The sequence below is a fragment of the Filicampus tigris genome, chromosome 5, assembly GCF_054856515.1.
Source record: "Filicampus tigris isolate MCC_2025a chromosome 5, RoL_Ftig_1.0, whole genome shotgun sequence".
In the NCBI taxonomy this organism is placed as follows: domain Eukaryota; kingdom Metazoa; phylum Chordata; class Actinopteri; order Syngnathiformes; family Syngnathidae; genus Filicampus; species Filicampus tigris.
Genome location: NC_141221.1, coordinates 24477665 through 24503435, shown reverse-complemented (window position 1 = coordinate 24503435; position 25771 = coordinate 24477665). Strand labels below are relative to the sequence as shown.

Sequence of the window (25771 nt, the reverse complement as noted above, 5' to 3'; positions counted from 1 at the left end):
AAGTAAATATTTGTGTCACTAAACATGTCAGTGCCATCGGAACGACAAGTCTTTGTGATAGGATAGGACGGTCAAATTATTTAGCTATGTCGTCAATATAACAGTGTACTCCTGGAAGGATCTTCTGATGTAAACAACTGTTTAAATTTTGATGGCAAATGCAAGTATTCTGAAATGAAAGTTACACCTTTGCGTATGTGGAAGGTTGATTGCAAGAGATTGCGCAAAATTCTTCATTTCACTTTTCCTGTTTGCACTGTAATTTGTTGATAAACCATCCCACCGTGATACAGAAAGCAAAAGACAGCACCGCATGCCACAAAGAAAAAAAAAAATCAAAACTGAAAAGAAAAAGTAGATGAGAACATCGGACAATCTCCTTAGAGAAATTGTACATGCAACGTTATAAGAATTACAGTGCAGTTTTCCTACTTTACATTTGTGACTTTTGGGCCACAAATTCTCATCCACATCACAATTCTCTTCACTTGCTGTGAGCGATTTTAGAAAACTCATTGGTGCTTCACACATTTCCCTTTATTGGAAAAAGTCTAGTTTGCCAGGGAAAAAAATGTCTAATGGTAATGTCGAGAATATTTCTCGACATTGCCAATTTATGACAAGTCGTTCATCCATTTTGCATGCAATGACTTACACGATGAGCTAATACCCAAATGTAGTGAGGTGTGAGACAATTCAACAGAAAGTCACTATAATACATTTTGATCAACATGACTTGAGCAACTGACAATGTAGGAAAGGGCAGAGAATTTTACATAATCGCTGCATGAATTTAGCAAAGCATTTGCAGCTTGGTCAAAGAAACTTTTTTTTTTTTATGTGCACAAATGATACAATGATGCAAAGACTGAACAAGTAGTTTGGGGAAATTCAATTCTGATTTGATGTACCAAAGCGACAGAGAAAAACTGTAATAACAGTTCAGAACATTAGTGTTTCTTCAGAATGTGAACAAGATTAATCCGCTCCTGCTCTCTCGTCCCCCTGATATTTTACATGCTCCTCAGCACGTCTAGTTGAGTAATGACGTCTTGCTACTAGAGCACTGCAACCCATTTAAGACATGTCCGGGTGGCCCAGTGCTATTAAAAAGGATAAAAATAACAACAACATTCAGTCTCCTATTTTTCTTGAAATTGGCTGTTCTTGGGACTGGGATATCATATTCTTCTATTTGATGTCACTTCAAACTTATGTTTAGCTGAAAGCTGCAAATAATTGAAAACACACACACAGACACAACGCCCAGGGCAACTACACAGCAAAAAGGTGTGGGCCACACTTGCATTAAACTTTAATGTCAAGTAGTGGGGCGCAAATTCACAGTGCGGGCCGCAAATGGCCCCTGCCCCGCAAGTTTGAGACCTCTGACTAAGCGCAATGCTCTTCCTGCATTCCTGAAGCATAGCAGAGGCGTGCTCAGGCCAGTTGTGAGAAAGTGGGAGTATTTGATGTCAACGAGGAAGTAAGCTGTGACAGGTCCCGGACAGAGGTTGAAGGTGTGGCCTCACGAGAGCAGCAACACAACATGCAGGTGGAGAGAATAAAACTTGGTCGGAGCCACCGTCTGCTCGGCTACCGCTCACTACAATGACACCAAAACTTCTATTCTGGCTCCTCATCCTGAATGCCTCACTCAGGCAGTCGGGTAAGTCACTGGATACTCTTACCCACATTGCACACGGGCTAATTAATAACTAAAGCCTTGAATGTCCCTCTTCTGCTTCTTTGACCTGTCTGTAAACTGTCAGGCACTTCCTAAAGGTTTTTTTTTTAACCAATGAGCGTCATGAAATTGTGCGTCTATATGCACATTGCAAAAAAGATGACAGCTAATGATAGCCTAGTTCTGTTTTGTTATGGGGTGACTGACAACAAATATGGTCAAGTTATAATAATAATAATAGTCATAAAAATATTAATGTAGTGAATTTGCCAGATCAACTTTACAATGAATATTTTAGAAAACATTCAGAGTGATATGAAGTTGTTTCATCCCGTCAAGACAAGGATGTCTAAAAACACAACATTTTCCTCTGAATATTTGTGGCCCAGCCTCTTTTCTTATTTAGCCTTTCAGTCAAGTTTCTTCGTCCGTATTTTGTTCACATTTTTAAGTGTGGCTACATTTTTGTGTCATGTAATGTTTACTATTACCAATGCATTCCAATGAGTGTCAATTATAATTATAGAATGGATTGCCGCTATTCACAGGCCATCCCGATCCCTCTACTCCCAAATAGCAAGAGGGCGCTGTATAATTTTATTTCTAGTGCCCACATTTAGTCTTCAAAAATAATAATAAATACTGTACATGATCACCTTGATTTATTTAAACACTGTCTATGTTATTTGCATGTGATGATAACAGAGAACATGATTTGAGCACCGCATAATACGTTATTGTACCTGATTATAAACTGTAGAATATTTAATCTTACTGTAAATTCAAAAATGAAGGTAGCCAATTGTTGTTTTCCCATTATTGTCATCACAAAGCAAAAATAAGCGTCCTACCTCAACAGACAGCCATGCTCCCGTCTTTGAGGGGGCAAAGGAGTATGAGCTCGTTCGACCTGTCAGGCTTCACTCGGTCAGAAGAAGAGACACCGGGGTGAGCAAACACAACAAAGTACCATGCAAATCTTTGGACCTCATTAAATGTGTCGTTTGAAGTTACAATGACAAAATAGATTTCGATTGGGGTATCTCTCAGTTGATTTTATTAGCGTACAATCAGAAAACACATCAAACGAGATGGTGGCAAGTGGTCGTTGTAAATTGCTCCTGTGGATATTCTCATTCATACAGCTCACTTCATTCTCAGGGCACTGAATCGATCCAGCACTGTCCGAACTAAGCCTTGTTGTATGAACTGATGAAGCCTGCTCGGGTGAGAGGCAAAATGTCATCTAAGACAATCAGCACTGTCCAGTTACGATCGATTCAAGGCCCTGATCATAGTTACAGTTGTATTCACTGTTTATACCCCTTTTGCTACATATTTTTTGTGACATACACTACATACATGAATGAAGTTTAGCATATTTGCTCTGATGGAGGCAGTCTTGATTTCTTTCTCGGCAGAACCTCAAACCAGAGACCGTTGAGTATGCAATGACGCTAGAAGGACGAAACGTTGAAATGCACTTACAGAAAAACAAGTAAGCGCTCATTTCTCCAAAGAAGGTGGCATTTATTTAGCAATTGTAGCTGACTGTTAATGCAAAAAAAAAAAAAGAGTTGAAGTGGCTGTCTGTGCTACGTAGTGTTCTCAAAAGATGTGCGAGGTATTTCACATCCTTTTTTTATGTTCTCTGTCTGTGGTTTTAAAGCTATGTAAAGCTGTGCTTTTGGTCAGCACTGTTTTTTTTTTTGTTTTTTTTTAAACCATATTACTCATGCATGCTACTTCCATGATTTGGCACCAAATAGTGTGGCTAGTCATATGGCTGATAACATCATATGCTGTTATTTTCTTTGATTAGTGATTTACTCACTGGAGACTACACAGAGACTTTTTACCAAGAAGACGGGACACAAGTCACCACTTCTCCAAATGACATTGTAAGTCATAAACCATTAACATGGGGTGTCTCACTCAATATCTGCAATATCTCAATGTTATTTATTACATGTGAAGATTGTAAATATTTTAGCAACTATCATTAGGGATAGACCGATTATCAGCATTTTGACGAATATCGGTATCAGCCTTTTTTAAAAATCTGATGGCCGGTAATACATTTAAAATTTAAAACTGTGTCAACTTCAAGGAACTATTTATGTAAATTTTCAGTTAACTTTATAAGAAATTCTGCTGACCCTGGCAACATTCTGCACCTTTTTTTTTTGATTGAAATCAAAACAAAGATAAGTGAAATTTGAACATCTGTCATTTTGAAATTTTGGAGAACTTTATTTACTGTCGAAAATATAGGGAGCTATTTTTTTAAAGTTTTCATTTCACATTTTATAAGACATGCTGATGACCCTGGGAACTTCCTTTTTGTTAGAATTTTACAACAAAGATGTATATTGGCAAAAATGTATAATAATAATCAACATTTTGCAAATCTGAAAAAAATGTTCAATAAACATACGCTTAAATAGATTTAAACAAAGTTAAGAGTTGTAATTTCTTTTTTATTTTGACGCCGACATTTTCCTTTTTGATGAAAAAGAATATCAGCTCCAAATATCGTTATCGGCCTCCTTGACTACTAATAATCGGTATCGGTATCGGCCCTGAAAAAAACATATCGGTCTATCACTAACTATCATTGAAGGTGATGCATATGATTTGCTTTTGCGGGCCCCATAAAATGATGTGGCGGGCCAGATGTGGCCGCCGGGCTTTGAGGTAGACATATTTCCATGAACTAATACACGGTCACGTCTTCACCAGGATCACTGCTACTATCATGGGAAGATTGCGAACGAAAGTGACTCGACGGTTAGCATCAGCACCTGTGATGGACTTCGGTAAGCCCTTCAATTACCGTTCAATTTAATGGACAACAATCACACATGGGTGTCGGGGAAAAGGAACGAAAATATGCAGTTGTCACCCTTGCAACTATCACGGCTTTTACACTCTTTTTTTTCTCCATACATTTGCGGACTGAATGCTTGTCTGTCTAGTGAGCAGCCATTGTATGTTTTTAAACTGCTTGATGTATGTTGCACAGTATCCACAGATATGCTTTCATGCTTCTGACAAAGACAAGATTTAGGAGTGTCTAAGTCTGTGTCATTTTTCTCCACACCTGGATCACTTTCCCTGTCCCAAAGGTCTTTAATGGGGTTGAAGTCAGGGTTCTGTGCAGGCTGTTCAATTTCTTCTACCACGTCAACATTTTGCAACCATGCCCTTGTGCACCTTGGTCAGTCAGTCATGCTGGAACAAAAATGGCCTTTCCAAGAATATTTCTCTATAAAGTTGGAAGTATACAATTGTCCAAATGTCTTAACAGAAAAAGGTTACATCACACATTTTGTGCCCATAGTGTGGATTCATAATTCGCTAAATGTATCTAACTGTAGCAAAACAGTTTATACATATATTTTTTTTAATTTATATATATTTTTAGGGGTTATTTCAGGACATCAGCCCAGAAGTACTTGATCGAGCCCCTCACTGGTGATGATGAGGGGGATCACGCCGTAATGAAGTTTAACGAGAAGGACTACACACCCGCGGTGTGCGGTGTCACCAACACGACATGGAGCACAGATTTCGAGCCCCCGACAAGCCGCAGTCGCTCTCGATCAACGGTTCGAAAACCACTTCCATGACACTTAAATGCATAGTATCGGCTCTGATGCTGCAGTATGTGAAATAAAATCATTGCCTAACCCAACTTTGCAACCCAGGTCAGACATTGAATTTGATAGTTGTCGGCTGCCACAGAGATTCTATTTATGTAGGCAGCTAAAATTCAAATCCTCTGTCTTTGTCACTAACCTTCGGACTTTTTTTCTCGTATTTCAGGGTATATCGATTGTTCAGCAACAGAAATACATTGAGCTTTACCTTGTTGCTGATAACCGTGAGGTAGGACTACGCAGAATGTTACCATGAATACTTGGAAGCATTTTTTTTAGGTGGGGGGGGGGGTTATACTTTAAGTAGTTATAAGTTCATCTCACCTTTTTGTTTGACTGCCAGTAAAACTTACTTATACATACATGCATACAAACACACACACATACTGTATACATACCTACTCTTTCATTCATTGTATGTTTGGTTTCGCGTGTCCGGTATTCCTCTTATGAGTAATGGGGTGTGAGCCTGCTCTAAAATGCTAACTTGGTTTCAGTATGTGAAGATGAACCGGGATCAAACAGCACTGAGGAAGAGGCTATTTGAAGTCGTCAACTTTGTCAACATGGTGAGTCAAGGCAAATTCAAACGATGACCTAAAGTATATATTGCGCTGGCCTCTGAGGCTTTGATTACATTCTATGGCAGTTTATTGCATTGTTATGCAATAGAGGTCCTAAGGATGTATAAATTATTGCAAATTTTCCCATTGTGGGATTAAAACGTTATCTTGTTCTTATCTTATTTTATCCTATCTTATCCTATCCTATCTTATCTTGAATCTTACTTTAGATGGAAAAAGAGTGTTTTATGATTTTGGTGACCTCATTTTGGTGCTGTGTGCAGGTATACAAGCCCCTGAGGACCTTCATCGCTCTTGTTGGCCTGGAGATTTGGTCCAATGGTGACTTGATCTCCATCACTCCTCCGGCTGGAAATAATTTGAATGCTTTCATGACATGGAGGAATTCTGAGCTGGTCAAGAGAAAAAAACACGACAATGCGCATCTTATCAGGTCGGAAACGTTTCTATTTAAAGCATTGGTAGAACTCTTGCGAGCAATTTTATATGTTTTTGGAATCACCGATACTGAGTCAGGACAAATCATGCGCAAACGACATTGCGTGTCAGACCTATTGAACAGCAATAAAATCTACCCATCCAAAGGGAAACTTGACTACTACAATACGGACATTTATTGGTGTAAATAATGACTCTGAAAATGATTTAATTTGACACCAAAACAGAATTGCATTATGGGTCACACTCAGACACCCTTTTTTTTTTTGTCAAAGACTGGATGTCACTAAATTTCCTAAATTTCAACGAAAAGAAAACAGAAGTTATGGTGTTCGGTCCCAGTGGCCCGTCTCCACCCCAGCCTGTTAACCTGGCCCCGGCGTACTTCTCCGAGCTCCTCCACTGCTACGCACCTTCCCGCAGCCTCAGGTCTGCGGACCAGGCGCTGCTCGAGGTGCCGAGGACCAAGCGGAGCCTCAGAGGGGATCGAGCCTTTTCTGTTGCTGGTCCTTCCCTCTGGAACGACCTCCCATTGGTTGTTAGGCAAGCCCCTCTCTGTCCATTTTTAAAACCCTGTTGAAGACACACTTCTTTGCTCTGGCTTTTGATCAGATCTGAATTTTTCGGCTCTTTTCAATTGTATATAGTGTTTTATGTCAATTTATTGGCTTTATTTATTTATATTTTATATATTATTTATGTCTATATTTATTAATACATGTACCACACTCTTTTATTGTTTTTGTTTTATTGATTGTATTGTAAAGTGCTTTGTTACAGCCCTGGCTGTTATGAAATGCTCTATATAAATAAAATTGTATCGTATCGTAATGTATTTTACTTAACAAAAACATATCGGACAACAGACAGCGAGTCTGGCGTCATTGAGCTAATACAGGACATACACGGAAGGAATTTAATTCCATCCCATTTTTTAAATGGATTGTTGGATGACAAGTACAAGTTGCTTTGGTCGACCGACCTTCTATTCAAAAAGATGTTGTTTCCATTTGTCTTTCAGTGGGATTGACTTTGAGGGAGCAACGGTGGGACTGGCGTACATTGGGACTCTCTGCTCGGGTCATTCTGTTGGGGTCGTGCAGGTGAGCCTTACAGCAACTGTTAACTAAATATGGGTTTATTTCAAATAGTTGACACAAGTTGGCAGACACGTGCTCCATTAAGTGGTGACTGCAACCTCTGACTGACTGATACTGATTCTAATGGGATCTTGAATGTACAATTTTGGAAAAGTAACATTCTTAGTAACTGTGCATTTATATTATGTTTGGCATTAAACCCATTTAAACAAAACTCCCACACTTGCTTTTGTTCAAGATCGTGTATAAGGAAGTGGATACTTCTGATGAATTGCAAAGCCACCATAAAAATGTAAAACGTAACATTGCAGTGGTTTGAATAAAGGAGAACAAGGCAGTTTGAGGAACCTTGCTGATGTTGAGATGGAGGAAATTGCATGTTTCTGGCAGGACCACAATAATCGGGCCATTGCTGTCGGGGCCACACTGGCCCACGAGATGGGCCATAATCTTGGCATGAATCATGATGACTCCAGTGCTTGCATCTGCTCTGGTGAGAGTTGCATCATGGCTGCAGCCCTCAGGTAAGAAACCTCTGAAATGTGCCTGCAAAACATCTGATGAATGCTTGCTCAACAGTTGACTGTTGGCAAGATATGTCAGTGTAGCAACATGCGATGACAAAATCTACACGTTATCTGTTGAATATGAGGCATGAAACTTTGCCTTCCTCTGTCAATTGCTATAGACACACATTGTCACTGACAGTACTAACGCAAAAATATGTGCATGTAATACAGTGTATCAGTGACCAAGAGTTATGTAAGGTGTACTTTACACATTAGCCAATAATCAATGCGTAACACCATTTCGTAACAAATGTGCCGAAACCAGAATTCCACATTATATTAGCATTCGTTGAGCGATACACAGACTCGTCTCGCATTGATATTACAAGTTATAACCATTGTATTTGCCACTCGTGCTTGCAACACAGCACATCAGCGACAATTACAGCGACATGTGATGACAAAAGTAGAACGTTGTCTGCTGAGGGAATCAGGACAGACAGCTTTTATGGATTTAAAGAAACTCTTTGCTGTGTCAAGTGCCTTTATGAACGTCAACATTTTTATAAAGAACTGGCCACTAATAAATTATTGTAGACTCGATATATAAAAATTTGCAACAAAATATACAGTACATGGATATGTAGTATAGATGTTATCAATTAACTAAAAAAACATATCACTTTGGGTCCCATGTATTTTTTTTTTTTTAAATAACTCTGCTATCGCTTGTATAGCACTCTACCTTCAAAGTACTCAAAGCGCTTTAACACCGTCTCTTCATTCATCTACTGATGACGCATCATAACTGCAGGGTTTAGTATCTTGCTCATTGACAATTTGACAAGACTCAGGATCAAACCCACCACAACCTATCCATTTCTTTTCCACTCATTGCGTGCTGAGTAGGTAAGCCCTTTGGGACGACAGTGAGGTGTCCCCTGACCTGCTGTGAGGCATTGACCCTCCAGTGTGTCCTTGGTCAGCACCAAGGCTTCCTCCAAGTGGGACCTGCCCGAACCCTTAAGCAGGGATCAGACAAAGAGGTATTTGTAGCCAGAGCCTCCTCAAAAGACTCCTGGTCCCTCTTGGATGGTCCTCACCAATCGACAAGTCAGCCCAAACCCCCCCCCGCGAAGGAAGCTCTTCCGTACAAATTGTTTCTCTTCCTTTGTGCCACTTGTGGAAATCTACAATAACCAATAAATGGAGAACTTCACCTTTTAGCTCAGTGGTCTCTTGCCAAATGATGGTGGACACTGCACCAGTGACTCATAAACAGGACCCTCAGATATCTGAACTCCTCCATCTGAGCCAAGACACCCAAACTCAATGGACAAAAGTAATTGATATCAATGGAGTCTCCCTTTGGAGGTCCTGATTCTCATCTTTGTACAAGCCACCTCAGTAAATGCTGACGGTCACAGTTTGATGAGAAGTACCACTGTACATCATAAAAGATGCGCAATATGGAACAGCCTTCCTGTCCCAATAAGAGAGCACCACCATCATCACCTTTAAATGCAAACTTCAAAAATCACTCTTATCAAGTCAAACATGTAAACACTAATCATGTTATGTATCTTTTTTTTTTTAATTACTTAGGTATTTACTATGTATTTGATGTTTTTGCGTTTCGGGGATGATAGATAGATATTAGCCCTGCCCTGAATCTGGCACTTTTATCCTTTAACCACAACAGTAACTATGCTTGATATGGTTAAATAAGATGCATTGTCCCATCCAAATAAACCGATCAAATCAGAATAGCAGAGATGTGACTTTTAGTTCTCCAAACTGAATAGCCTCTACATCTTGGCTGCGCCTACAAATTTTCTTGGCAACAGTAATGAATGTTACAAAGGGGAAGCTTGACACAGTCCAGTGGCCACTGCAAACAAGATCAAATTACTGTTGACAACGCGAACCAAGTTATGATTGTAAAGGGACTGAATGACCCGTAGAGGAGAGCCCCATTAACTAACATGATCAGTATTTTCTGTAGTTTGTTGCTAACATTCCGTTTGGAATATGGGAGGAAGTCAGAATACCTGGAGAAAAAACCTATGCTAAAAAAAAAAAAAAAAAAAAAAAAAAAAAAAAAAATCTTAGACCAGCATGGGTGGCCACCAGCCTATACCATCGTAATCCAGCATATCGTCGCTGTCCTATGCGAAACACTTGTCAATTTTTTTCAATGTTCTTATTTTTATCGTGAATCGTGTTTCACAGACGGCGCATTAATGTGAAAATGTCATTTTTTTCCAAAATTGGACATAAGTGTTTTTCACAGGACAGTGACAATATGCTGTTTCTTTTGTGCTTCCGTGCTGCTCCATGCTGGTAGCTGGTGACACCATCAAGACCAGCATATCGTCACTGTCCTGTGAAAAACATTCATGTCCATTTATTTTTTTTTTTTACGTGAATGGGGTTTGCGTGTTACAGACATCCCATTAACGTGAAAAAGAAAAAAAATCACAGGACAGTGATGTTATGCTGGTTGCTGGTGAATAGCACACTGGTGTTGCTGGTGTCAACAAGATACCATATTCCGCTACTGTTTTAGTTCTGTCATCCAGCATTGAACAACATTCTATGTTAATAGCAGTCAGACAGTAAAATAAGATCACAAAAGCATTTTTTAATTACCGTAGTCAGAAATGGAAAAACAAAACATAAGAATGAACAAATATCTAAAAAGTGAAAAAGTGCTACCGGTATTCAAGCAAGATGAAACAACTAGAATGTGAATGTCCATTTGTTCTCATTCAATCCCTTTACCTGTACAAATAAAGGTTAAATGGCAACAGAATGTAGAATATACTGTGTTGGAAACAAGGAATGGAAATAATAAAAACAGCTAAGTCCATACCTGTCAACCCCGGGCTGTGCTGAATCTTACAAAAGTTGTAATTTGCCCGTACATTTCTGTATGTAATCTTACACAGTATCTATACATAATCTTACACAGTATTTATCGCTCAGCGGGAGACGTGGGTGAAACGAAATGGACATTTCTATATAGAATCTTACACAGTGTTTATCGCTCAATGTGTGTGTGTGTGTGTGTGGGGGGGGTTATGTGGGGGACGCTATGCTCATGAAAGTCCACCGAAGTTTGCAGTCGGAATCACTAACGGCCACTCCGGATTAGAGCTGAAATGGGCAAGACGAGATCGGTCTAGCAAAAAACGAGTTTTTAATTATTTTTTTTTCCCCGTACAAAAATTGTTATACGGCGTACACAATTTGAAATGATCAAAAAACGTATAAAATATGGGGAAAACATATACGTTGACAGGTATGTAAGTCCTTTTTTCATTTTCTGAGACTGCCTTCTCCACCCCATCTATGAATACATCCAAGCTCTCCACAATCAATAGTCCTCTTAGGTGAAAGCTAAATAGACTGTTTTTGATTGCTATTTGTAGCTATTAACCTATTCAATTTGAAACATGGTCATAACTTATTACTGATAAAAAAATGATGCTGGAATTAACATAAAAATCTAGTTAATAGCTCAAGTACCCTAGCTGTTAGGATACTTATGCCATTAATTACATTTTAAGGGGCGCAGCACATTTATTGTTCAATAGCCCCTGACTGGATGGACTGAAAATCGCACACACAGACCCATCCAGCAAAAAATCTGTTTTACCAGCATCGCATTCTGTTCCACATCCCATGCTGCGCTATCCAAATGCTCACTGTGCTGCTTAGCTTAAACACATTGAAACAGTCAGTAATATTATTTGTCTTGAAAAATCTAGTTGGTTTGTGTTTTATCCTGAGATATGTTTAACATCCAATGCCATAAGCACTCATGCCTTGTTCGATGGAAGAAGGCAATCCACTGACACAAATGGTCGTCTGAGTAATGCAATATCTACCCTCTGCTCCACCAGCTGGGACACCCCTCGCAACTTCAGTAGCTGCAGCAGCAGAGACTATGAGAGATACTTGTCTAACCGCAGCCCAAGCTGCATGATGGACAAGCCAGATTACCAGAGTCTGGTGGTGCCCTCGGTCTGTGGAAACGGTTTTGTGGAGAAAGGAGAGCAGTGTGACTGCGGCACTGAAAAGGTAATTGCACACACTGGATTTGAATGATTTGAATGAAGGCAACCTAGCTAATTATTTTCCTTGCGGTCAGAAAAGGCTAGTGGTAGTTTGCAGAGCTCGGCACTTTACCCCATTTTTGGCGGGCCAGCCTCCGCCCTCCCTCCGTGACCTGGGTACCCTTCCGTCCATTCTCCAAGACTCAAGTTTAGAATTTGCAGTATCATCTGATCCAGAAACTAACCAGTTCTAGAATGTTGAAATTATACCCTTGTCGTAGCAATTCTTAGTAATTAATACCCCCAAAAATGAAATTCTCGCCAGTTCGATAGAATGCTATTGCATTGTTGAAATAAAGCTTTTAATTTGCAAATATTTAAAAAAGTGTTTTCTTGGAACTCCAAATTTACTATTAATTTCTTCAAATGACAACAATTTTCCTTCTGCAAACAAGTCACCCAGTTTACTTAATCCCTTCTCCGTCCATAATTTAAATCCTTTGTCCATCTTTCCACTGCAGAGTCTAAATTGTGTTAAACAGTCCTCTAATATCATAAACTCCTTCGTCCTGTACCATACACCTATCATATTGCAAATAATAGTATGTTTGGTTTCTGTAATTAGTTTTGTGTGTGTAATTTAGCTGAATAAATTACATTATATATGTAATGGCAAATCAACAAAGCTCACCCCCATTCCCACCCATGAAGGATTACCATTTGTAGAAAAATAAAACATCATAGTAATCAGCTGTGTTGCCAAATAGTACAAGTGAAGTTTAGGGCACTTTAATCCCCCAGTATCAAAGGGCATATACAGCAAAGACAAACTAAATGGCCTAATTATTGTCACTTTACCAAGTATTCCCGTAAGGGGAGCTAATGGAATGATTTGAAATAAGTATAAAAATGTAGGCAGTATATTTATCTTTATTATACTTATCCTACCTACTGTATAAGAGATGTTGGCAAAGGCAACCATCGTTTCAAATCTTGGGATACTGATTCTAATATTTTGTTATAATTGGCTGATACTATACCATCCAATTGGGGCAATATTTGTATTCACAAATATTTAAAGTCAGTTGTTACCCTAAAAGAACATAATTCCTGTCCTAAAGCTTAACTGTTCGCTTGTTTTAGCAACAATAATGATTATTAAGATGTATTTATCTTATAACCAGATATAGCTCCAAGATTGCCGATAGAGTAAACTAATTGTTTTATTTTAAAAAACTAATCTGCAAATAATCCTATTTTATGTTCTACAGTACCCACAGAAATTCCTTTTATCTTACTATTAGACCTCATTGCAATTGCTAAAGGCTCAATGGCTTGAATAAACAAAACGTACTTGTCCTTTTAAAGCGCTTATTTCCTTACATTTTGTGTATGTATATAAATATATATGTGCGTATAAATGCATGCATGTATGTATGCATGTAAGTACATGTAGTTAGTTAGTTACTGAAACCCAAACTGTCAGGGTTGCAGGACAGAGGACCCAAACACGGGGAGAAGCAGGGCGTACTGAAGAAAATATTTATTAACAAAAAATCTGCATAAAAAATCTTGAAAAGTCCAAAACTCAAAGTAGCAAAGAAACACAACAGAACAAAACACAACACCAGGACAAACAAAAAAACATGACAGTGACAGCGATCAGAGAAGGACTGAATGAAAACTAGGAACTTAAATACAAGCATACTGACGAGACAATGAGAAACACCTGGACGAGACACACATGGTAGGAGGGAGCTGATTGGCTCACACTAGGGGGTAGAATGCAGACAGGTGGACACAATCATTGACGAGACAGACAAATACTGAGAAAACAAAACTAAAAAACCCAAACATGACACCAACCTATAAGTTTTCCTGTTCAACGTGGGCAAGACGATCAACATCAACTTGGGAATTTCCATCATTCAGTTGTGGCAGGGCAACTTGTGGCTGCCTGACAACGTGCCTGCTCAAAATGCCTTGAGCATCTGATATTTGCTATGACTGGATTTTATCCACATTTGGAAGAGGACTGATTGTGACGATAGCCAGTGTTTTTATTTTCTCTTTACACTGCCATGACCCACATTTAAATTGTGTCCCCTCAAAGTAAAAATTCAGAATTGTGTCACTTGAACCATTTGGTGTAAATCCACCCTTTGAATGGTAGATTTTGATCAGATCTCGAGGTTATCCAAACAACATCCGTGGACAGCTTCTCTGTGGGGAACTTTGCAACAGTGTTGGTATATTGAAGTCGGCCTCATGGATAATGTTTTCCTCAAGTAAGGCGGAGCACATTGCTTCCCTTGGCTGAGAGTTTGGTTTGGGTTTTTGCCTGAAGGCACCATCAGGAGTCTAACATGAAGAAACACATTGGATTCCAAATGTTAAGAATCAATGGCCATTGCTGGCTTATTATGACATTTACGTAATGAGGGGTGTTTTTGACAGTCTCATCATAGCCAAATGAAGCAACACTACTGTGATTTAATTTTATACCACTGTAAATTACAACCACAATAGCAAGCATTGATACATTTAGTTCCTTTCCAATGATAATAGTCAAAATTGTTGTTCCTCTGAGTAAATTCATCATTTTGATTCATTCCATTTGATCACACAGTTGTATATAGAGTCTGGTTACTGACTAGAGATTTTGTAATCACATTTGAAATAAAGTTCAAAATACCAGTAGCTTGTGCTGGAAATATTTATCATTTTTAAATTGTCGAATACTAACTACATTAAAGAATCTAAGTTGTCATTATTGCCTCGAGAAGTGGAGGTGTTTTCAAGAATTTAAAAAAGCAGACATGCTTTTTCAGGAGTTAATGGCTGGGTGGAATGGTTGTTTATTGTCTTTACAAAAACACTTTTTTATCTAAAGCTTGTGACAACCACATGCTGATTTGCATCCATTTGTGTCTCTTTCTAAATGTTGTCTTGTTGCACAAGTAATGGTGGCGCACGGTGCTTGAAGAAAACTGATTGTGCCTGCACATTCCAGTGAAATTTATGGCAAGCTTTGAACGTGTTCAGAATTGTTCATTATACCTTGCAGGTTGCTATCAGCTAAAGTTGGAAAGGGAAGACTGCCAGGACCGTCCTTTTTTTCCCATCTCTTCTTCAAAAAGCATTTTTCTGCCACTGTGTCTGCTGATGTTGTTTGGACAGCACTTTCGGTCCAATAATGATTGCAACATCTTTTCACAGGAGTGCACCAACCCATGCTGTAATGCTACCACTTGCACCCTAAGTGAGGGTTCCCAATGTGCTGCAGGGGAATGCTGTGACAAGTGCAAGGTGAGCAACCTTGTAGTTTTACAAATGGAAGCCAATGACTGTATATGATGTGGTGCAGCCATCTAGTGGGCTGCAATGAAAATAGTATGAAACTCTCAGCATCCAACAGTCAATTGTTAATCAAGCGATCAACCAATATCCATACAAAATTCGCATATTCTGATAGTAATAGACTTACATGTGGAAGTGTATGCTGTAGTGACTTTGAGGTACTGTATCTGATCCAACGCAGCGGGGTGGCTAGCCACTGTACTTTAAAATCATACGAAAAGCCAGCACATGCAAAAACATGTTCATATTCAAAGCTAATGGGTAGATGAGGATAGACTTGATTCAAATTCCCAACGAATCCTCCTGTGAGGTAAATTTGCACTGGAGGTTTAATGTTTTAACTTGGCCACATGCGGATGTACAGTATACTGTACTTATGTGTCTTGAATTTGGATAGGCCAGTGGGACGTTTCGAGTCAGTGTGATGAAGATAAAAAGGTGAGAGGCAAAAATCCACATCCACGCCAATGCTGGGATATGAACAATGCTCATTGTTTATCCTCTGAAAAAGTGATACAAGCCCGGCTGTACTGTGCATCCGTAGATTTAAAAGAGGGAATAAGTATTCAGCAGAGCAAATTACATTTCAAACATCAATAACAACTGGCAATTAAATGTTCTCTTAACATTTCAATTCTATGACAGCCAGGGAAATATTTAAAATATACGATACATCATATTTACCAGTACAAGCCAGGGTTAATTTGAAACATGGCAAATTGTTGAAAATAAATGTTCAGTGAACTTTTAGATTTAAAAACAGGGAAATACTGGTGGGTCACAGTCTCCTTGCAAATGAGGCAGACACAGTTGTTGTGTATTTCAGTCACAAAAAGTCCAATTTCCACGTTTCCTTGACACTATAGTACGAGAGCCGTCATTTTGGCTGTTTTCAAACTTTGTGTTATTAGCTGCGTATCTAGATATAACATGCTCCTGGCCTCTTTGACTTTTCCTAATTCTGTATATATTTCATTACCACGGTGCAATTTTATGGTATTAAACAATATAAAAATTGTTACGAGCCATTACTCCTTTAACTATGGCGTCCCAGTGTATTTGATGGTACGTACTTTGCGCTGGGACGGCGCCGCCACACTCTAAAAACGGATTGGTTAAAAAAAACTACCAATCTAGTCGGTTAGGCCAATATTTGTTAGATTAAACAATAGATTGGTCAGACATTGACGGATCCGGTTGGTTATGGGCATACCACCAATATGCATTGGTATACATTCTAGATTAGTTGTTTTAACCAAGGAATCGGTCGGACACATATAACTACCCACTGGATTGGTCAATTTGACCAATCCTTTTTTAGGGTGCAGGTTTCTATAGCAACCGGCGGTTGCATTGAGAAACGCTGCTGCTGATCGATTTAAAAAAAAAAATCTTACAGAGTAGAGTATCATTTCATCTGATTCAAAATACTGAGGATGAATTGCACGGCTGACACACAGGAGGAGGAGGAGGAGGAGGAGGAGAAGGAGCAGCCTTGTCGCGTGTTGTAAAATAGGCTGTAGATGTGATATAGTCATGCATGACGTTGTGGCTAGTGCATGCCAGACATGCGAAATAAATTAATAATGATCTTATGTGGTGCTTGTTGACATAATTGGGGGAAAAAAAGAGTTCCAGGGTGCGATCGGGACGGAGTTGTTTTGTGCGCTGTACTAAGGATTTACTTCCTCTTCTTCGAAGTGAAGTGCAGTAAAGTCTTGCGACACGCGTCTCCTTTTTTCTTTCGTCACCAAACTAATATATCTTATAACAGCTGACTCGCACACTGCGCGAGAGCCGCACAGGACAATGGCGCTCCACCAATTGTTTCTCATTCATTTATACGACATAATTCAGAATTTAGAACCATGATTTTAATAAACAAAATAAATTTGACACTTGAGCAGTGAGTAATAATCTATTTTGTCGATGACATCATTGCTAGAGCGCACCAGAGCGCATTACGTCAAATTGACGGGTCTATTACTTTTTGTAGTGTTAAAATCCTGGTACTCCTAGTGTTAAATTGTCGGCTCTCGCTGTCAACTTTCCCTATTTTTTTCATTGTCGTCAATTTAGAAACTGTCCGGAAAGAGTCACACCGGGTTATGGAGTTGGGCAGAGTGCTGCTGCCCTCTTGTGTGTAAATGCGAAATTGCATTTGGAGTGTATTTGACACGCTTGTCAACGGAACTACGGGTGGGCCAGACGTTATTAATTCTATGTCAGAGGGTGCGGGCCGGATAAAATTTGACCACGGGCCGCATTTGGCCCCCGGGCCGGACTTTGGACACGCCTGGTAAAGGGTACATCCAAAGCAAATCAGGTTTTCATTACGGGGGTGCTAATTCACCTCAAACGTCATTGTGCAAGGTGAGTCACAAAAATCCAGAGACCATCCAACCATTTGTTCATACAGCTTGTCCCACAATATCATCCAGCTGGACACCAGCTTGTCCTCATTTGAGTTACGGGAAAGAGGCGGGGTAACCCCTTGACAATGACGTCAGCTATTCATAAGCCAAACATAGTCTTAGTAAAAAAAAAAACACTCACTAGTTGTTGTATTTTCTGTGTTCTGGAAGCCAAACGGCCAAATGCTTCGTAATATTAACCTTCCCTTCCAATTTCTCGGAAGAGCTGTCATTTTAATGTGGGTGAACTCCAAGTCCGAATCTGTCGGAATACTTCGGCCAAGGCTACACCGTACTAAACGTGGCTGATTTACCGGACTCACAAAACCATGACAATACTGTTCAACACTCCAACCTTGATGGTGCGACTCCACCCGCTGAATCTGTTTGGTCGCTGCCCCCCATTAACACACAGGCAAGTGGTTTGTAAAAGAGAAACGGATACAAACTGGTCTAATCAAAGAGCAATCGCTCCTGTTGTCCCCGCAGATACTTCCACGATCCTGGGAGTGTCGGAGGAAGCAGGACGAGTGTGATCTAGAGGAATACTGTGATGGAGAGACTGCCACCTGTCCTGAGGATGTATTCAATGTCAACGGCTTACCGTGCGATGAAGGTTCTGGTTATTGTCATAATGGCCAGTGTCCAAAAAGATCAGACCAGTGCATCAAAATGTATGGAGCAAGTAAGTGCCAATGTTCCTTGAGTTGTTGAGTGCCGACTGAACTGAACATCCAGGAAGGATTTCATAGGCAGATATTACATGACAACTTCATGTGTCATCAGGTGCTATTGAGGCCCGTCCTTACTGCTACAGCCAGAACTCCAGAGGAACTTACTATGCCTTCTGCAAACGTCCCTCAAATGACCAATACATCCCCTGTCAGCAAGAGTGAGTTGTCTGCCTCGGTTTGCAGAGTCGAATATGGGCAATGTATTTGTGTCACGCAGACGTTTTGTCCTTGTACTTTTTCTCATTGCAGAGATGTGTTTTGTGGGAAGCTCTTCTGCCACAATGGAAACGAGAATCCAAACTATGGTCGCATGGTGAGGTTTGGTGACTGCAAAGCAGCTTTCTTTGCGGAATACACGAAAGACTACGGCCAGGTGGACACCGGGACCAAATGTGGGGACGGACAGGTAACGGGCAGCTTCAGTTTTTCTCTGCTCGATTTTCAGTGTAGTGTAGTATCAAAGGGAACAACTTCTATTTCTAACATGGTAGTCTTGTTTTTTCAGGTGTGCAGTGAGAATGAATGTGTGAGTCTTCCAACTGCTTACAGAAACACCAACTGTTCAGCAAAATGTCCTGGCCACGCGGTAAGTAGTTCAACAGCTACGTTTAGGACGAGGGTGTCAAACGCGTATTTATCATGGATCACATCGTCGAGAACGTTGCCATCAAGTGGCGCGTTATAATGGTGAAGCCACATTCATTTATAGCATAACTGCTAGAGCTGTACCATTGGAGTAAACGGGGGCATTAGAATGAAACATCAACAGCTTCATTTTTTTCTTTTTAGGAAACTGAGTTTGCCTTCTCTTCAGAAAATAAAGGATGCATTTCAACAGTAACCGCTTAATGATGATGCTATAAAAACACTTAAAGACAAAGTGTGAACTAAACTGGCCAACCATTTTTTGAGTAATACTAACGGCTAAAACTATTTTTAGCATACTTCTGTTAGTTTTTATGACGCAACCCACCCAGATTCATTATTAGACCCATAACAACACGCTTAACAACGAAAACGCGAATGTTCGGCAACCTCCGATAGTCATCGGCAAGTAACGTAATTTGAAGAGATGTAGTCACCAGTCACCCATTACACTGCATTGTTGATTGTGCCATTAATTGCTTTTTGCCGTTGTTATGGCGTTTTTTCGGCGAAATGCCTCAGCGCTGTGTGGCGATGCACATTCGGGCCAACAGTTGTTTGGGCAGCCAAAAGATAAGAATAGGGCACTTAAATGGACCAGTTTGTGTTACAGTTCCACATCAACTGGTTCCCGATGCAGCTGTGGCCGCTCGGGCAATGCCAGTCCAGTCATTTTGTTTTTCCTGTCTGCAGATTCGTCACAAGCAACATCGAAACTGTTCAATTGCATACCTGTTCAATTCTGCAGAAACAAAACGTCTCGTTTACGACTGACTGGCTGCAAGAAATTGTAAACATATTAAAATATAAAGGGAGAGGGCGGTAGCTGAACCCATGACACAAAGGGAAAAAAATAAGCAGCACAATCGGAGCAAACGCTTTACCCACTACACCATGAGCTGGCATGACTGTTAATGAATGAACATGCCACATCCTCTTGGAAACTGCCAAGTCAATCGTACTATAAATTCACTTGCATTTGATGACTTACTGACTATACCTTGGATGTGCCTACTAGTACTATCACAATGTGACAAGAAATAATAATTTGACAACGTGGGACACCAACCCACTATGACGTGTGCTCTCAGTGGTAGCTGAATAAACTAAGTAAGTTATCTCATCATGTGTAATTTACAGCACGGCATTGAATTTCAAACGATAACGCTAGTCTTAATAACAGTCACTATAGTTTTCCATTCTTCCAAATATGAGTCTCGTCTCCACTCCATGTCTGATCGTTCGGGCACAAAACTTTCCTCCTGAGCATCTGGCTCATATGTATGGTCCGACATACATCCTGCCAACAACCTCCTCTTCCTCCAACTCATCAAACACCTTGATCGCCTCAGATGGCTACCCATGACATCTGTTAACCAGAAGTTGATCTGCATTGAGTTCACGTGATCATGAGATTACAATTTAAGTGTCCCAGTAGACATCTATGATGCCGGCTCCCTCGCCGGTTGTGAGAAACTTCAATCCTGCCCCTCGTTCTCATTTCCTGACGGCTGCACACGAAATGCGCAATACAAGGCAATGAAACTCTGTACCTCCTGTCACATTTCATCAGTAAGAATTTAAAAAAATCTCTTATTAGGTAACTGAATGTTAATTAAAGATGTGTCTGCATCATGTTGTCAGAAGCATCAACAATAAAATGAAAGCAAAGCCCATTAGGAAAAATAACGCCGCAAAAATATAAACTACAATCCGGGGCCATTTGCGGTTCGCCATCCACTTTTTAGTGGCCTGCAGTGTCAGGGCCGCTGCCTCAGCGCCCTGAGGTGTGTGTGTGTGTGTGTGTGTGTGTGTGTGTGTGTGTGTATGTGTGTGCGTGTGCATCCGGGAGCAGGTGCGCGGGGATTGGCAGCAGCTGTGATCCATTCCTTCCAATTAAGGAAGCGCCTACTTAAGCGGTTCTGGGAGGCAGACCACTTGCCAGATCATCTTCACTCCAAGTCAAGTTTGTACCTCCTAGCCCCCTTCTTGCCATGTTCAAGAAATTGCTGTACTCACCGAGTCTTTGTCTTCGTTTCCTCTAGGTCACCCCACTCCGTGCTTCGCCCCTCGCCTGCCTCCCAGTCACCCGCAAGAGCTCATTCATAAACTTTTGCTCGCTACACCTGCCTTTCTCCATTTCTGTGCCTGGGTTCTCTCCCCCAACACGCCGCGTGACAGACACAGAACACTGAGCAAAACATGAAACTAAAGAAAGCCCAAAACAAACCAAACATGACAGATCTCCCCCCCCCCCCCTCCCCTCAAGGGACGGCTCCTAGACGTCCCCAAAAAAAGCAAGTCAGGGTGGGCGGAAGGGGGCGGGCCTGCGGGCGGAAGGGGGCGGGCCAGGAGGCCCGAAAGAGCCAATCGGGCGGTCATCCCGGAGGCCCGACGAGCGGAACCCGAAGGGGCCAGATCTGTCACGAGGTGTGTTGGGGGAGAGGACCGAGGCGCAGAAATGGAGAAAGGCAACCGCGATGCAGGCAGACTGGTAGGCAAGCGAGCAGAGAGGGTCGAAGCACGGACTGGGGTGACCTAGAGGAAACGAAGACTCAGTGAGAACAACAATTTCTTGAACATGACAAGAAGGGGGGGTAGGAGGTACAAACTTGACTTGGAGTGAAGACGATCTGGCAGGTGGTCTGCATCCCAGAACCGCTTAAGTAGGCGCTGCCTTAATTGGGAGGAATGGATCACAGCTGCTGCCAATCCCCACGTACCTGCTCCCGGATGCTCACGCACACACATACACACACGCACACCTCAGGGCGCCGAGGCAGCGGCCCTGACATGCGGCACATACTAAAAATGCATTTTGATGTGGCCTGCAATGCTATCTACAAAAACAAAAAAAGTGTGACGTGGGCAGTGGTAGAAGTGGAGTAAAATGAAAGCAAAGTAAATCAGGACAAAATTCGCCGCTAAATTTGTGCAAAACAGTGCGAAGCGATCTTCTTGTCCCTCAATCTTTCTCATCTGCAAGTGGAAGAGCATTCATTTGTTAGGTGATTAGCAAAGTTTTAGTTTCAAAAATGTGCACGCAACCATGCTCTTCTCCTTGCTTCCATCCAAGCATGTGGTCTCTTGTGGCTTCTTTGAACATGGCCTAACATTTGCCACTGTGACCCCGCATCAGTGCTACTGCGAAAAGTTGTGTTGCCTGGAGTGCTGCAATAGAAATCTGTCATTAAATATGTTATTGTTTGTTGCTTTTAATTCATCTGAATCAATGTGGCAAAGTCCTGGCCCCCTACTTCTGCTGTATATAATTTCAATAATGCCTGATCTGGTACATCAGGGACAGATACGGATTTCCACTGCACTCCTATTTTTGGCAGTATAGACAACATTGATGCTTTTTTTTTTTTTTGACGTCCTTGTCTTTTCAACTTCTCAGGTGTGTAATCACAGAGGTGAGTGTCAGTGTGAGCCTGGCTGGTTGCCTCCTTCATGCAGTTCCAAGGACAACGCGGTCAGCTCTCTTTCCAGTGGTACCTGCAGTTATTTATTAACAAAACATGGGATGCCTGTTTTATAGCCCCTGAGAAAATCTATGTAGGGCTTGCATTGATGCATATGCAAGTGATCATTTTTGTGTCTCTACAGGAGCAACTGCTGCCATCGCAGTGACAATTTCATTAGTGGTTCTGGGGATTATTGCCGCCATCGTGGCCGTCATCTGGAAAAGACGACAGAGCCCCATGTTACCAATGTAAATAACCATCAAACATTTTATTGAACACATCTTGGAAATGTCACTATCAACAGGGCTTTGTGAAGCCAACAGGATAAAATGTGATTTTTATATAACAGAGCACATAAAGTAAGAAAGGAGCCAGCTGTGGACAGCTCTGCTTTCCGTTTTAACAAAGCACCAGTTCCCCAACCACCCATGCAAGGGCCGCAGGTAACATTGGAATGTACCGTTTCATATGTTTCCATACGTCATGATGTAACAATTCATGTGATCACCTAAAATGATCCGTGATAATTGTAGGCTGGGAGGCCAAAACCCAAAGGACCTCCGCCTCCTCCTCCACCAGCAGCAAACAGACCAAATCCCGCAAGCCACAACTACATGGGAGCCCGCCAGGTAGCGTTCTTTTCTTTCTTTCTTTCTTTCACTTGGATAAGCTGCGTGATTGTCATACAGCACGAACCAGGAAATGGCCTGCTTACTAGCAGGTGAACAAACAAAGCTCAAATACAACAGTCCACCTTTGAAAATGTATCCTTGGTTGATTTCTGCACTCTTCTCGGTTATCACCTACTAATAAATGGTCATTGCAGCATTGCTAGACCAACACATATATTGGTGGCACAGTAACATGACACTGATCATATTGTGATGGGAGAGTGGCAAACAATTACGTAATAATAGTCATAATAATCACAATAGTCATAATAAAAAATGTTTTATCGTTTCAATACATTATGTGGAGTAAGATGTTTCCCTTCTTTTCTGAATAGGCACTAAGGCCTGTACCTCCACCTAAGGTCTAACGACTGACACTGCAATACTTCCAATGAGGGGATGACAGGAGGGAAAGATCCACCATTTTCCATTTCCTTGGGACACCGTTATTTGTCATGCAGGTTCCCATCTGCAGTGCAGTCGGAGACACAGAGGAGCTAAATGGACTGTAATGAGTCAAAAGCTGAAGACTACTCGAAAAGACTTAAAAAAAAAAAAGAAAGACAGCTCTGAAGTGTGCCATTTTATATCTTTTACTGTCGAAACAACGTATCCCTTTAATTGCCAGTAAATACACTGAGCAAAAGTATTGAGTAATTGTATTTTAATGATTTAGATTTGTTTTTTTTTTATCTAACTGTATTCCCTGCTGAATTTTAATGTAATGATCTTGAATTCAACAACAAACGGTTGTGTGTAACTCACTTGATCACTTTTCTTCACTGTTAAATGGAGCAACACGAATAACAAAACAGATTCATCATGCCAGCGTTTGACTGGTTTTGTTGATCGAGTCCCTCTCAGGTTCAAGCGTAATCATGTCTATTATCTTGCGCCAGAATTTGGTACAAATGCTGGAACGTGTTAGAATGTGAGCATGTATAGTGGAACATTCAAAGGACTTCAGCAGATGCTTCACAGAAAGCTGCTGGTGTGTAAAAAAAATACGACAACTTGTGGTGTCATGTTGTCTTCAGCTATACAGCTTTTAGTGTACTTTATGTGTTTAGATGCAAACACTTGCTATGGTGAGATCGAATGCGTGCACAGTTTCTGGTGACGCGTTTCCATGTATAGTCAATGCAGTTCATGTGATCAGGCGCAGTTGCATGCCGGGTGGCGAGTTTCAAATGTTCCAAGCAAAAGTTTTGCTTCATTGCCCATTTTGCTGTGATAAGTGAACATTTGACAATGTCGCATCAGCCACAGCCCAATCGGCGTCGAGAACGTACTTACTATGTCACACGTATGCGCAGAACAAGCAAACACTCAGCCAAATAAAATAGAAAAGATACACACACACCCAGCATGGTGAAAGAAAATCGATGTGGGGGAATATGATTGCCATCTGTGGGATCGGGAGGTATACAACATGGCCAGCTTCCTTTACCGGCTGGGACCAAGACAAAAAATCAGGCTTGGTGAATGGACAATTCCGAGTTTATGTCAAAATGACGTCACAAGTCAAGATGGCAGTCAAGTCGGTGAAAACAAACTCTCCATTCATTGAAAAGCATTGAACTTTGGGTCTTTGTCATTTGATTTGTGAGGAAATGCCTGGATGGACGATTCCAAATATACGGGCATTTCTTGTAATACCCATGATGCATTAGTCGGTGAAAACAACCCGCCGTACTGTATTGCTTTTGCCTGTGACTAGCATATAATAAAGCTCTCAGAAAATCATGCTGAGAAGTTATTGTGCAGTTGGATATCCCAACCATAACACGATCTAGGAACTTCCTGTTAGGCCTTTCACAATAAACCATGTTACACCACAATTACTGTATGGACCGTGAACGTCAGAGAAAGTGGGTAAAAGCAGTGAAGAGAGTGGGACTGGATGGTTCGAAATGGAAGCTAACCAAGACCGCAGTGCGTTGTGGGGACACTTCTTCAGTTAAGACTCGGCCTCGAGTGTGATAAAAATTGCATTTTTGCCTCAGCAGGCAGATTGTTATAGTAGTCGAACGCCATTTCATCACATTTTGAAATAATAATAATCCTCACAAATGAAATGACAACGACCCAAAGTTCAATGCTTTTCATTGAGCAGAGAGTTTGTTTTCACTGACTTGACCGCCATCTTGACTTGTGATGTTATTTGACGTAAGCTTGTAATTGTCCATTGGGAGCAAAGAAGTTGGAGTATTTTGTGAGTGGACTGAATTGTTTACAACATTTTAAGTGTCAACCAAGATAGCATATAGCAGCATACACAACCACCGGTTAACACATAGCCCAGCGATGTTCAAACAATTTTATATATATCCATCCATCCATTCATTATCTATACCGTTTATCCTCACAAGGGTCGCGGGCGTGCTGGAGCCTATCCCATCTGTCTTCGGGCGGTAGGCGGGGGACACCCCGAATTGG

At 40.9% G+C, this 25771-nt stretch overlaps 1 protein-coding gene across 1 annotated transcript; it reads left to right on the top strand.

The window, feature by feature from the left end:
* The first annotated feature begins 1487 nt into the window (after nt 1–1487).
* Nucleotides 1488–24694, top strand: adam28 (ADAM metallopeptidase domain 28). Its single transcript, XM_086032023.1, has 22 exons — nt 1488–1669; nt 2547–2635; nt 3109–3185; nt 3510–3588; nt 4430–4506; nt 5115–5298; nt 5516–5578; nt 5847–5918; nt 6197–6366; nt 7393–7474; nt 7862–7995; nt 11889–12066; nt 15261–15350; nt 18305–18500; nt 18602–18707; nt 18799–18955; nt 19055–19135; nt 22595–22688; nt 22804–22909; nt 23011–23104; nt 23195–23290; nt 23668–24694. The coding sequence occupies exons 1-22, from the start codon at nt 1612–1614 to the stop codon at nt 23698–23700; spliced, it is 2316 nt and encodes a 771-aa protein (XP_085888149.1). The 5' UTR covers nt 1488–1611; the 3' UTR covers nt 23701–24694.
* The last annotated feature ends 1077 nt before the right edge of the window (nt 24695–25771 follow it).